Source organism: Elephas maximus, chromosome 20, assembly GCF_024166365.1.
Source record: "Elephas maximus indicus isolate mEleMax1 chromosome 20, mEleMax1 primary haplotype, whole genome shotgun sequence".
Lineage (NCBI taxonomy): Eukaryota > Metazoa > Chordata > Mammalia > Proboscidea > Elephantidae > Elephas > Elephas maximus.
The window spans coordinates 49,715,248-49,730,064 of NC_064838.1; the positions used below are offsets into that span (position 1 = coordinate 49,715,248).

Sequence of the window (14,817 nt, forward strand, 5' to 3'; positions counted from 1 at the left end):
AAGGAGTGGCTGGTGAATTCAAACTGCTGATCTCTTGGTTAGCAGCCAAACGCTTAACCACTGGTGCCACCAGGGCTCCACCTCAGGTATTAGACACATATAAAGTCTACCCAAATGAGTACTTAGAATTTGAATGTCTTTCCATCAGCATCATGTTCTTGTTGTTGGGTGCCATGAAGTTGATTCCGACTCCTAGAGACCCCATGTGGCAGAGTAGAACTGCCTGATATAGTTTTCCCATAATCTTTATGGGAGCAGATTGCCAGGACCTTTCTCCTGTGGAGCCGCTGGGTGGGCTTGAACCGCCAACCTTTTGGCTAGCAGCCAAGTGCTTAACCGTTGTGCCACCAGGGTTCCATATCAGCACCATCACCATCATCATCGTAATAAGAACTTTCATTTAATGAGTGTTTTACCGTGTGTCAGGCACCATCTTTCCATTCATTACTCCTTAAAACAACCCTGAAGAATGGGAATAATTATTTTTCTCATGTTTCAGGTAAGAAAGTGAGGTTCAGAGAGACGTTTAGTAATTTGCCAAGAGGCACAACTAGCATTGCAGAGCCAGGTTTCAGACCCAGACGCGTTTGATTCCTGGGCTCATGCTTTCACCCGGAACCTTTTTTGGCCTCACCTTTGATTTCCAGATGGTAAGCTGAGCCCAGAAAGATAAAGGAATTTGCCCCAGGTCTCACAGCTAGTGGCCCAGCTAGGACAGAACTAGGGCTCCAGACTCCTTGAGGTGCTCCCTCTCGGCCCTCCTTTAGGTTCGGTGACAGCTTCAGAGCATGATCTATAAAGAGGCAGACGCCACCTCTCTCCTGAAGTCAGAAGCTGACAGAAACAACAGGACCTACCTATAAAAACCATCCTTTCCTCATCGCTTAAAAGCTTGGTTCCTTTTAAAGACTCGAATCCTTACATTTTTATATAATCATGGAAATTCCCATTTCAATCAGATGCCTGCTCAGTTATAACATAGACTCCCAGAATTCCTTCTCTCCTTTCCACCCCCAGGAGAGAGAGCCCATTTCATTGTCATGGAGAGAAATGACGTACTTCACATAGAAAAGCAAAGGCAGGGGCAGGCAGTAAGCTGAATAAATAAAAAAATAAAAATTTTTAATTTATTTTTTTATTCCTTTTCCCAAATAAACAGAAATGCTCATGAATTTGAATGACTTTTGCTAGCAATGCTTTACTGTATGTCTTTTGTAAACTCAGTTTTGGAGTTCGGCCTAGCTGGTATGTATTGGATCATTGGATTTCCCTATTAATTTAATCTGTACTGAACAAACATACCGAAAGGAGATGCTAGTGAAGAAGCTGTAGTGGAGATTGTTTGGGGCAAGATTGATTGTTAAATAAGCATAATGTACAAAAAAGCAATATAATAAAATCCAGGTGATTATAATAAAAGAAAAATGATTTTAATGTGAAAACTTTAAAACGAGAAAGAAGTAGCCTATATCAAGGATTCTTACTGTTTTTTTTTTTTTAGCTCCCGAAGAACTCTGTAACAGCTGTTTTCCCATATCCCTAAAAATTCCCAAAGGAAAGGCAGTAGGCCAAATCCATAGCAAAAAGGAGTTAGGCTTGAATAGAGCGGACTTCTTACTTCACTGTCTGTGCTACCACCATGAGGTCTTGCATCTCCTTTGAGGGACTTGTTTGCCAGCTGAGTAGATTATTTGTCAGTCACCTTCCTGAAGACTGTTTTTAAGTCCTGAGTCCCCACTCAGTCCAGAATTTGATGTCTGGCTACAAGTACAGACTTCAGGGCCTCTCTCTCACTCCTGGGGTTTTCCGAAGGGTTCTGGATCTGTGATTTCCCATTAAAACATGCCGTTAGTGTGCTGCTTTCCATCCTGTGTATATAAAGCCGGCTCAGCTGTCCTGTCAGCATTCAAGATGATTTTCTAGTTTGTGTGTGATCTAGGTTCCTTATTGATTCCCTTTCTCCCTTTTCTTCCTTCAGGTAGCTTTACTTACCACTCCTCGGAGCCCTGGTGGCAGAGTGGTTAAGAGCTCAGGCTGCTAACCAAAAGATCTGCAGTTTGAATCCACCAGCCAGTCCTTAGAAACCCTACAGGGTAGTTCTACTCTGTCCTGTAGGGTCACTGTGAGTTGGACTTGACTCAATGGCAATGGGTTTTTTTGGGGGGGGTTGGTAATTTCTAGAGGATGGTTGGTAGATAACAGAGAAAAGTTCCCGCTCTAGTTTATTTTGCTACTCATTAGTGGTGCTTACGGATTCGTTTAGTTTTATTGCTGAAGGAAGTTAAATTAATGGCTTAAATAAGACTTGGGGAGAATCTGATTTCTGGTTTCTTTTGCTCCCGTGATTGCACTTGGCTGTGTGCATTATCAAGGAGCCCTGGTGGCGCAGTGGTTGAGCACTCAGCTGCTAACTGAAGGGTTGGTGGTTTGAACCCACCCAGAGGCTCTGTAGGAGGAAGACCTGGTGATCTGCTCCTGTAAAAGATTAAAAAAATTTTTTTTTACAGCCTAGAAAATCCTATAGGGCAGCTTTGCTTTGTCACATGGGGTCGCTGTGAGTCAGAATCAACTGGATGGCACCCAACTAAAACAACACGTGCATTATTGGTCACTCAAATACTTAGCAAAATATATAACCCCCCATATACACCCATATTGTTTGGTTGAATTATATGGGTATATGTGTTACAGCGGAAACCCTGGTGGCGTAGTGGTTAAGTGCTACGGCTGCTAACCAAGAGGTCGACAGTTCAAATCCGCCAGGCGCTCCTTGGAGACTCTACGAGGCAGTTCTACTCTGTCCTGTAGGGTCGCTGGGAGTCGGCATCGACTCGACAGCAGTGGGTTTGGCTATGTGTTAGAGCTTCATTTGGAAAACACAGATAGTTCTTTTAGACCTAGCCAGAAGTTGTCTTAAAGAACCACTTTTTTTAGAAAAAAAGGAAAGAATTAAAAGAGAGATTTAAAAATATGTATGGGTAATTAGTACTCTGAGGCGTTTGGCGTTATTTCGGACATTCTTTTGCCTTAACCAGGACTTCAAATTTTAGTTTTTGACATTTTTGTCAGTTCACTTTATGGGAACAGTTTTTTTTTTTTTTAAAAGGGACCTTTAAAATGTTAAATTATTGCCTTGAATGAAGCTTCAAAATATTATGGGTGTGTAGGGTTCTGAGTAAATGCTTAGGGAATACTCATTGGCTTGTCATTCTTCCCTAGAAATCAAAGCCCAAGTTTTACGTGCTTTCCATGTTCCCGTATCCTTCTGGCAAGCTGCACATGGGCCACATGCGGGTCTACACCATCAGCGACACCATTGCATGGTTCCAGAAGATGAGAGGGATGCAGGTAAGGACCAGTGCCTGCTGGAACGGCCCTATGCTACCTCACTCAGGACAATAGGGATGTGGTCATATGTGCTCAAAAGACAAATGCAGAAACCAGATGTTAGTTAAGATTAGCACAGCTTTGAAGAGAAACGTGAAGGACTCAGCGTTGCCTGTTATGAATCAGAAGACATTGTAATAAAGCATTCACGTTAATTGGAGGGCTACCACCTGCTGGGTGTTGAGCTAGGGATGGAGGTGGAGTGGGGGTGGAGTGAAATGTCGACACAAATATGGTAACACATAATGTCTGTCCAGGAGGAGCTCATAGTCTGCTGGGGGTGAGCCACATATAAACAGTAATCATTGCACAGGGCAGTAAATGGATCCAGTAATACCAATATGGATCATGTGATATGGGTGGGAGGTGGGACCATGAGATTTTTTTTTTCTGTTCTATACTTTTCATATTCTGTAATGAGCATGTATTATTTTGTAATGGAAAAAATTAAAGATTTTATAAGAAAACTATATTTGGGGAGTAACTTAATTCTGGGAGAGACGGGAAAGGCTCTATTAATGAGGGAAATCTGACATGGGTCTTGCAGAGTCTGAAATTTCCCAGGTAAGCCTCTCCCAGGCCTAGTCTCCTCTCGTCTGTAAAATGGAGGTAAAATAGTACTTACCTGTCTTAGTTTTATCTAGTGCTGCTATAACAGAAATACTACAAGTGATGGTTTTAACAAGCAGAAGTTGATTCTCTCACAGTTTAGGAGGCTAGAAGTCCAAATTCAAGGTGCCAGCTCCACGGGAAGGCTTTCTCTCTCTATTGGCTCTGGGGGAGGGTCCTTGTCACCAGTTTTCCCTGGTCTAGGAGCTTTTCAGTACAGGGACCCCAGGTCCAAAGGATGTGCTCCCCTCTTGGTTATTCATTCTTGGTATCATGAGGTCCCCCTATTTCTCTGCTCCCTACTCTATTTTATATCTCAGAAGAAATTGACTCAAGAAACAACCTAATCTTGTAGATTGAGTCCTGCCTCATTAACATAACTGCCTCTAATCCTGATTCATTAACGTCATAGAGGTTATGACACATAGGAAAATCACATCAGATGACAAAATGGTGGACCATCACAATACTGGGAATCATGGTTTCGCCAAGTTCATATGCATTTTGGGGGGACACAATTCAATCCATAACATTACCCCATTGGCCTTTTGTAAGAATTCAAAGAGGATGACTGTGAAGCACTTAGTACGTACCTGGCACATAGTGTGTAACCAGGAAATATTAGTGATTGCTAGCAGTGGGCTGGAGCCTGCTCACACCAGTTCCTGAGAGTTGGCTGTGCACATCTTTGCCCAACTTTGTGTTCATTATTCAAGTTAGTAGCTTGAACTCCACCACAGTGGGAGTATTTACACCGTGGAAATCAGCAAATGCTACAAATCAGGGCTTTTTTTTTTTTTTTTTAGTTTTCCTTCAGAGAGCCAGTTGTTAAACATTTACCAGTACCTGACCAGCTATTGCTAATATTAACCTGGCAGGTTAATGATATTATTAACCTGCTGCCTCCCAGTTCTTTGTAAAGATTTTCTTTTAGAAAGGCAAGTGCATCAGTTGTCACAATTGGTTTGAAGATACACTGCCATCAAGAAGTAGTCCTAAAAACGAGGACAACCTGTAAATATCTCTTTGGCACGTGAAGAGTTAATCACTTTATATTGCCAGATTCAGAAACTCAACGTTCCACTTTAAGATGGCCAAAGGTGTTCGTCTCCCTGGTTTATGGCAGATGCTATTTTTCCCAGACATTGCTTTCCATCATTGCTACTATGTTTATTAGAAGGAGGTGGCACAGAATGAATTGGCTCTTTGCCTGAAGTACGATTCTTTATCTAAACTGTGATTCTTCAGCTGGATTTGTCTATTTTTTCCTTATGCCTGCTTATTTCAGACAATTAGTGAGTGCAGGCAAACCACTGAAGATTAAGCTCATACGCAAAACTGTACGTTTGTAACAGAGTTCGGGGGATACTTAGCAGATGAGTGTTCGGAGGGGCGTGATAGGAGCCTAACGCTGGGATGGAACAGGAGGTTACAGAGGAAGCTCAAGGCAGAGCCCCAGGCCCAGAGGTACTGAGGTCCTTCTAGTTAGCCCAGGCCCAATAGACAAGACGACGTCCCCCTACTGTAACTGAATCCCAGGTTAGGGCTGGATCCTGGAATTGGACAGCCTGGGTTTGGACCCCCTTCTACCACTTGCTAGCTGAATGACCCTCTTCAAGTCATTTAATGTCTCTGAATCCCACTTTCCTCATCTTTAAAAGAGGGATAATAATAATTACTCCTTCACAGGGTTGTTGTCAGGGTAGAACAAAATATTGCATATGTCTGGAACATAATAACTCCTTAGTAAGTGGTAGCTGTAATTATTACTTATACTGATTTACTCTCAGCTGCTCAGGAAAACCATTCGCCACCAATTAACAAGTGCATTCTTGCTCTCCTCTGCCTGGAGCATGCTGCATAGAGATACCCTCTGAGAAGCAGCTTGACGGCAAATCACTGCCTACGATCTATATTATCTGTCCTGTGACTTGATTTGTGCCTTAGGTGTGAAACCACTGTTTGTTATTTGGGTTACAGTGTCTTAGTCTGTGTGATTAGCAGGCCTTTAGACTAGGGTTATCTTCCTTCCTCAGTTTCAGTTGATCTACTGAAGATAAGCTGTCTTTTTTGATTTGTTCTCCAGGTTCTTTCAAAATTAATATCTTGTTAACTTTCATAGCCCACATTTAAGTCAGAGCATCCCAAATATAACTAGCAAATTTGGTGAAAACCTGTCCTGCTATTTTTAAGTGTAGTGGCAAAAGAGAAGCAGAAATCTCAGTTTGTCAACAATGTGCAAGGCTGTTGAGCTCCCCGTCATTTTAAAATCTTGCCTTTTCAAGATTAGGACTAGTTCCAGAGATAGAGCAGGATTGGACTCAGGCTCTATGATCCTCACTCTGAGGAGAGAAGGGATATCTAATCAGACTGTCAAACAGAGTCTGACACAGGTATTGATTAGTTCAATCAATAAATAGTCATTGAGCTCCAGCTTTATCCTAAGCACTGAGCTTTCTACTGTACTAGAGATGTTGGAGCCTTAGGATGAAAGTCAGGCAGTGGGCCTAAGAAGAACTCAGCGAGATTTGTCTTTTTCTGTAACTTGCTATTGTTGGTTTGTTTGCTCTTGAATAGAGAGCTATGTTGGGGTAGTTCTAAGGCATACTAAGAATAGCCTTGTGGGAAGTAAAAGATGAAGTGACCCATGCACAGAGTTGGCTCTCTTCAAGATTACCAGTGACCTCCATGGATCTCTATCGTCATCTTTCTCAACCTCCACAACATGTCATACAGTGGACCACTTCTTGAAACTTCTTGGCATGATACCCCACTCCTCAAGTTTTTCTCCTGCATTTTGGCTTCTCACAATTTACTCCAGAAACTTTTCCTATTCTGTTGCATTCTTTATCAGGCTGAGGAAGTTCCCCTTTGTTCTTAATTTGCTTAGAATTTTTATCATGAATGGGTGTTGATTTTTCAAATGCTTTTTCTGCCTTTATTGGGATGATATATGATTTTTATCTTTTAATGTGGTAACTTATGTTGATCAATTTTTGTATATTAAACCAGCCATGGATTCTTGGGATAAATTCTGCTTGGTCATAATGTGTTCATCTCTTTATATATTGCTGTATTCAATATACAAATAACCCTATATACATGAGGGATATTGGTCTGTAATATTCTTTTCTTGTAATACCTTTGTCTGGTTTTGGTATCAGGATTATGCTGGCCTCATTAAAACAAGCTAGGAAGTGTTTCCTTCTTCCTATTTTCTGAAGGCATTGTGTAATATTGGTATTATTTTTTCCTTAAATGTTTGATAGCATTTCTCCAGTGAAGCCATCTGGGCCTGGACTTTTCTTTGCGGGAAGCTTTAAAATTATGAATTCTATTTCTTTAATGGATATAGAGCTATTCAGATTTTCTATTTCTTTTTGTGTCAGTTTTAGTAAGTTGTATTTTTAAGGAATTTGTCCACCCTACCTCAGATTCTGTTCTGGGCTGCCTTCTCATTTTTCTTTACCCCCTTTCATTAGTTGGCCTCATCTATCCCCATTAGTTTACATATGATCCTTTAAAAATTATGAACATTTCCAACAGAGAAATACATGGGACATTGTTACAAATACCCAGATCTACCATCCTGGTGTAATAAAAAAAAAAAATAAATTTTTTTTAATAGATATTAATATTTAGTTATATTAGCCTCAGCTCTGTTTTTTTTGTTTTGTTTTATATAACGTGTTATAGGTATAGTTGAACCCCTCCACAATCTGATTCTGATCCTGCAATCCAAAGTAACCACTATCCTGAAGTTGTTTTCGTGCTTTTACTTTTATACATTGTTTAAGGATATGTATACACACATACTTATATATAGTATTGTACATTTTCAATTATATATAAATGATGCTAATAGTGTACTTTTTTTTTTTTCACTCAGTATTTTGTTTCAAGCGTTAGCCAGGCATATGTCTATAGAGTTAGTTGATGCATTATAAGGGCTGTATAACTATAACAATATTTAATTATCCATTTTCTCATTGATGGAGTTTTAGATTGTTTCCAAATTTTTGCTCCAGTGAACTTCTTGTGCTTGACTTCTTATTCACCTGTGTGAAAAGTGACATTTCTGGGTCATGGAGTGTGACAACCTCAGTGTTACTACGTCTTGCCAAATTGCTTTCCGAAGTGTTGGTATCGCTTTATACTCCCACCAGCAGGGAATGACAATTCTTGCTTCTCTGTACCCTTAAACTTAGTAATGTTAGACTTTTTAATTTTTGCTAATTTCATAGATGGGAAATGGCATCTAATTGTGTTTTTAATTTGAGTCTTCCTGATTGCTATCCTAGTGAAGCTGAGATATTTTCATATGTTTATTGTATATTTAAGTTTCATCTCCTCTGATTGGCTTGCTCACATTATTTGCCAGGTTTTCCTCCTGGGTTGTTTGTCTTTTTCCTTTTGCTGTGTAGGAGTTCTCTGTGTAGTCTGGATTATTGATTCATTGGGTAAATGCGATGCAAATGTCTTCTCCCAGTCTGTGGTTCGTCTTTGCTTTTTGCAAGACAGGCCACAGCACAGATTGTAGTTTGGGTCTGAGAATGACAACTTGGAAAGGTTGCTTCTATTTTGGTGTTCTCTCTTAGCAGCAAATAAGCTGTGCAAAGAAGAGAAATGAGACAAGACTGCAAGTGGGTCATTGGGGCTCCTCATGGCCTCCTTGTAGCTCATGGAGATGTGCCTGAAACCCATGGTCATCACAGTTCCCTTGGGTAAAGATGGACCTCCCCTCCCTGACCGCCAGAGTGAGGAGCACAGGACTGTGGCACAGAGCTTGTTATAGCTCCAGCTATGGTGGCACTCAGGAACCTTGTCATGCTTCATTAAAAGGCAGTGCTTCTCTCCCTCGGGCAGCCATGCTACCTGGGTCCAGGCTTCAGGCCCTGACAGTCTTACTGTGCCAGCAGTGGGGCAGCCTTTCCTTATCTGTGCCAGTACCTAGGAAGCCCACAGGTGACTCTCTCTGCTTACATCCTCCAGAGCTAATCTCTACCCATTGCTGTTGAGTCAATACCGACCCGTGGCGACCCTGTAGGACAGAGCAGAGCTGCTGTATAGGGCTACCAAGGCTGTAATCTCTATGGATGCGGGCTACCAAGGCTGTTATCTTTATGGATGCAGGCTACCACATCTTTCTCCTGTGGAGCAGCTGGGGGGTTAGAATCACTGACCTTTCGGTTAGCATCTGAGCACTTAATCACTGCACCACCAGGGTTCCTTTGAGCTAATCTCTAATACCCTTAAATTTTAACCTACATATTAACCATGAATATTTTTAACAGAGTCTAATGTTATTCCTTATTTTAGTTTTCTTTATGCTGATTATTCTGTTGACCTGTTCCCCATGGGACTAGGTGCATGTTTGTCTCAACAGTACACTATCGTCATTCTCACCTCTGTGTATTTTACTCAGGTAGCTCCTTCTTGGAGTGCTTCTCACTGTCTTCTATAAGTAAGTCCCTGTTATTCTTCAAGACCCATTTAAATTCTTACTTCCACCATAAACCCATCTCTCAATTTTCCAGCCCGCATTTATTGAGAAGTAATTTAGCACTTATAGTCAGAACCATAGACTAACTTTAGGTAAATCTATGTCTTCCATGGTGGTTCAGTGGTAGAATTCTCACCTTCCATGTGCGAGGCCCAGGTTTGATTCTTGGCCAGTGCCCCTCATATGCATCTACCACCCGCCTCTCAGTGGAAGCTTTCATGTTGCTGTGATATTGAATAGGCTTCAGCAGAGCTTCCATACTAAGACAGACTAGGAAGAAAGGCCTGGTGATCTACTTCTGAAAATCAGCCGATGAAAACCCTGTGTGTCACAGTGGTCTGATCTGTAACCCATCATGGAGAGGGTGCAGGATTGGGCAGTGTTTCCTTCTCTTGTGCACGGGGTCGCCATGATTTGGGAGCCAACTTGTTGACAGCCAGTAATAACAGCATATGTTCACACAGGTTTTTACCTGTCCAATGATGTATTTATAAGCTTCTCAAGGGCGGGGAAGGTCTCTCTAACTTCTTTTGTGTTAGCAGTGTCAACTGTTAATGATCAAATGTAACCAGCATTTTTGAGCAGCTACAATCTATAGGGCCCTTTGTTCCCAAGGAGCTTACTGTCTGGTAAGCCTCAACTATTTGTTGAGTTGATTGATTCAATGGATGTTTTTAAAAGCATACAACTCCTTTGTTAGGTCTGTATTAAGTGTTCATTGAAAATAGTAGTAGCCCAGGATAGTATTTCTCAAACTTGAGAATTCACAAATCCCTCGGACTCAAGTTTGGTAAATATGAATTAAAAGTTAAGCCCTGTCACTTAAGGTAATCTCTGATGTTTACATGATTATCAACACAGAGTCAACCTCAGACACCCATTCATTCTCGGTGGTAAGATCTCCTAGTCAGAAACAGTGGGTTATATGCTGCAGTAATGAACAATCCCAAAATCTCAGTGGCTTAAAACGGCCAGAGTTTATTTCTTGCTTGTGCTACATGGATGTTCAGCATAGGTCAGCAGGAGGGCTGTGTTCAAGGCAGAGACCTGGCTGACAGCAGTTCTTAAACACCATAAAGGAGAACTAGCAGACCCCTGAATTTGAGCCCCTGGAATTGAGAAACACTGCCCAGGACATAAACTTGTCACCATCAAGTTTGACATCCAACCGCTTAAGCTCTGTAAGCCTTTCTCTGTATGGTGACGGTTCTTAAACATTAGGGTGCATAATGACCCTGTGAGGAGCTTGCTAAAAAGGCAGATTATGATTCTGTGGGTCTGGGGCGGGGCCCAGGAACTGCATTTTAAATAAGTATTCCAGGTAATTCTGATGTAAGCGGTCTAGGTTTGGCACTTAGAAAAATACTGTGAATGGGGTGGAGTGCGCTACAGAGCTAAACAGATGTGGTTCTCTAGGTTCAAAGACAGACCATACTGGAGTGCAAAGAAAGCTAATGGTCACAAGCAGCTGACCAAGCCGTGAGTATGCACATACATTAATGGGGACTTTATGTGCAGAGAGGCAGGTGGTTTGAGAGTGATGAGTCGATCAGGAATCAGGTCTTTAGTCAGCAGTAATGATGATACCTGCCCCGAGTGCCCCACAGGTTCATTGAGAGGTTTCTATGCGATGACGAATGAGAAAACCCTTTAAAAACTGTAATGTAGGTTTCAAGTGTAGCGTGATTAATAGCGACAATAATAAGTAGTCCTGAGGTTCAAAGCAGGGGCCATTTGAAACCAGAGAGAAATGATTCTCTTTCAATAATCAGCAAAGTCTGTCCTGCCAATTGGTTTCTTCTTAAACTCATAGAATGTCTGATGACATATTTAAAGCGTAGGACCATATGGTGATTTTGTTGTGTTTTCATATGTTGTGTGCACAGATGGTGGGAAAATAAAATTACCTGCCTCCCACTTCAGCTGTCTTCCCAGCACCTTCTGGTCCAGAATCGGGTGATTAAAACATCAAGGTGCCAAGTCCCCCTCACAGAGCTGTGCTTCGACGAATGCGTCTCAGGCACAAAGCTACCAGGCACTGCCTAAGTAGAGAGTTTTGCTTGGGCCTCTTTGCCATTTATTGTGGAGGAGGAGGGAAATTTAGGCTGTGTGTCTGGCAGCTGCGTAGTTGTAATGTGGTTATGCACAAATGTCAGGAAGCAAGGGAAGTTCTTAGCAAGTGAACGATAATACATGTTTCATCAGTCTCCAGTTTGCTGGGCGGTCAACAAGTGTTTATTAAGAGCCCAGAGAGTTCCTAGCACGGCATCTGGTTTTCAGATTTTCCAATCTCTGTAGCATCTGAAGGTAGATAGTGGGTTTCCAGGGCTGGTGCTCCCAGATGAAATTTGAAGGGGAGAATGAATTGCTGGTCAAGTGCCTAGATTGGAAATTGGCTGATTTACCTGCCTACCAGTTTACCTCCACATTCCTGGAGGAGGGTGTCTGCTGTGGGCCCAGGGTCCGCCCTTGGATTTTTTTACTCTGAGGTAGCTGCTTGATTTTGATCTCCAGTCTGTAATAGTGGTGGGTTATTAAACTTGCTAAACAAAATTGATTGTTCTGTTTTTCATTTCTTGGAAATAAAAAGTATTGAATCTACTCCAAAGAGACTGTGACACTCTCTGAAAATAGCAGTTTTCTGAGAAGCTGTAACCATGGCTGCTCTCAATTAGAAGTCAAGTTGATTTCAAATATAATGTTTGTTTTCTGATGGAAGAGACAGAAAGCCGGTCATTCCTAGGGAACCAGTTGGCTTTTTCATAGTAACAATTGTGGGGGGTGGGGAGGGAGGTAGGTGACCAGCTGTGGCAGCTTCTTTCCATATACCTCCGAACTCTTCTTAACTGTAGTTGGTCTCACTTCCTGTATTGGAGGAAGAACTATCCCTTTGCCTGCTCTTTTTTCTTCTTCTTAAAAAACGTATTTTTAGAAGTCCAATATATTTTTCCTTAAAAAAAAAATAAAGAACGTAGATAAGGCTCTTTGACCCCTTCCATCCCCCACCAGGCCCCTCTTGGCAGTAACCTCTGGCATTTTCCTGTGTATATCCTTCCAGAGCCTTGTCTGTGCATTGTCGTATGTAACTGTCTTCTCCTGTATCCCTTTCTCTTAGTCTGCTTGCCATCCATCCTGCCTGCCAGCCATGAGATGCCCATGGCTTGGCTTGGAGGGTATGTGAGGCCCTGCCATGGTGGGCCATGGCCACGTGACTGTGTCCACACCGGAGTCTGGCCTAGCCCCAGCTCCCAGACATCACCTTCTGGCAAGTTCTGATCTCAGACTGCCAGAGCTCCTCTGATTCCTGTATTTGCTCGCATCAGTAACTCCTAGTCTTTGATCTTCATAGCTGGCCCTGGCCTGGCCCTCACTCCCCTTTGATATCACAAATCATGGTAGGTTTTGCAGTCCTGCCAGTGTTCCTGTGTTGGTCCTTGGCCAGTTCGCCGTCAGATCCATCCACTGCTTTTCTTCGTGTGGCAGAAGGGCTGACCCCTGGAGGTCACGTGGTCTGGTCTTAGCTGGCCTTCAGCCGGTTTTGGACAATAGAAAATCCTGGCTATATTGGTGGGCAGTAGGAAGGGAGAAGCTAGGGAGTTTCTTTCTCTTTGTCTCCAATCCAGTTCCACCTGGGCAGACCAACCTGTTTTCAGCTCTGTGGCCAGCCTTAGCCTCTGGCCTCTGTTGATGCTGCTTCCTCCCTGTGTCTCTTCCATCTTGAGGCAGTGGTGACTTCTTGCTGATGTGAATGTCAGCGTTGTTTCACTGTCCTCTTGGCTTCTCACTCAGTTTTAACTATTTAGAACATTTGTTTAAAGGAACAGCTGGAAATGATGGTTTTTCAGACTTTGGAAGCTTACTTTATGGATTTCCAAGTTATAGCTACTAGGATTTTTTCTTAATTTCTTCTCTGAATGGTTTTACATTTATTATATTAAAATGATTATTAGTAGTCTTCTGCCATCTTCTATGATGTCACATTTCCATCTTTCCCACTGATAAGATGTGTATTTCAATGTATCGTCTTTTTTGATGGATGTAAAAATATATCAAATACATGAGGAAAATGTTCTGTAGCTTACAGAAGGCCCTCACATCCAAGAAGAGGTTAAGAATTGAGAGGTCTCAGGTGGGCCCCAGCATATAAATCTAGATATTGATTTTTTTTATTTTCAAGGATAAATTACCTAGTTGACAGATGTGAGCTGTAGGTACAGTTAACTCTGGAACTATGGAAGGAGTAAACCAAGTTAGGAGGATAGAAAGAAAGAAATAAGAGTTTCAGAACCAAAAAGGAGAGTTTTAGAGTTCTTCTGATAAATGACTTGGGCTGTCTTGGCCATAGAGAAATCAGGGGCAAGGACTAGGTATCATCTACCTTGAATGGAGGTATTAGATCTGAACGACTTATCAGAAACCAAGACATGAATGAATGAAGCTGGCAGAGGAAGCACCTGACATAGTGTCCTTTATATAAAGAGACCATAAAGACGTGACCAGAAAATAAAATCTGCTGCCTAGGGGAAGGAGACTAGCTTTGGTATTTTGTAATCTTGTTGCAGGTCTTCACTCCATTTACCCCTTGATAGGAGTGAATCATTTTATAGTACGGGTATGAGATCGGCACTTGGTCAGTGGAACTCTGGGAGATCCAGGGTATAGAAATGATGGAACCCTTTCCCGTTTCCAAGAATCTCTCAGGGACATATATTCCAGTAGTCTGACCCATGGCAGAAAGAATTCCTATGACTTCAAGGTGCATAAAGGCCTTCCCACAATCTATATTCGTCTCTTCTCTCTAGGACAGACATTTGTTTTTTGTTAATTTTTGGTAAGAATATTAAATATTTTGGAAACTAGATTTTCTATAACTTTATTTTTGTAGCATAGGTAAAGTAAGCTAAAAATATCTTTTTTATGTTATTTCCACCTGAAAACACAAATAGAAATGTATATTACATAGATGCAAACTTTTTTTTTTTTAATGAGAGCCTCTGTTTTGACTTTCTTAAAAAAATGTGAATGGTAACAAATAGAATGGTAATAGGCAGAGACATTGAACTGGTGCCCTTTTGGCAATTCCAGCAGAGAAACCAAGTGGGAATTAAGTTTTCCCCATCCTCACTGAACAGCTACACATCAGTTACATCATTTGGCCAATGAGGCATCCCTAGGAGGATTTGAAGCCCAGCTGGAAGCTGAACTCAGGTATTATCCACGAAAGTATTGCAGAACTTCCTAGTAATCCAGCACATATCCCCAGAATTGGATTTTTTTTTTTTTTAGCTTATAAAAATTAAAGAGAAGGAACTCTGAAG

General features: G+C 41.7%; 1 protein-coding gene across 2 annotated transcripts in view; it reads left to right on the top strand.

Moving 5' to 3' along the window:
- Positions 1–14,817, top strand: part of LARS2 (leucyl-tRNA synthetase 2, mitochondrial) — a 195,036-nt gene that overhangs the window by 15,859 nt on the left and 164,360 nt on the right. For both annotated transcript variants that reach the window (XM_049862438.1, XM_049862439.1), the window contains exon 3: positions 3,220–3,348. In XM_049862438.1, the coding sequence (XP_049718395.1) occupies positions 3,220–3,348 (129 nt within the window). The remainder of the gene's footprint in view (positions 1–3,219; positions 3,349–14,817) is intronic.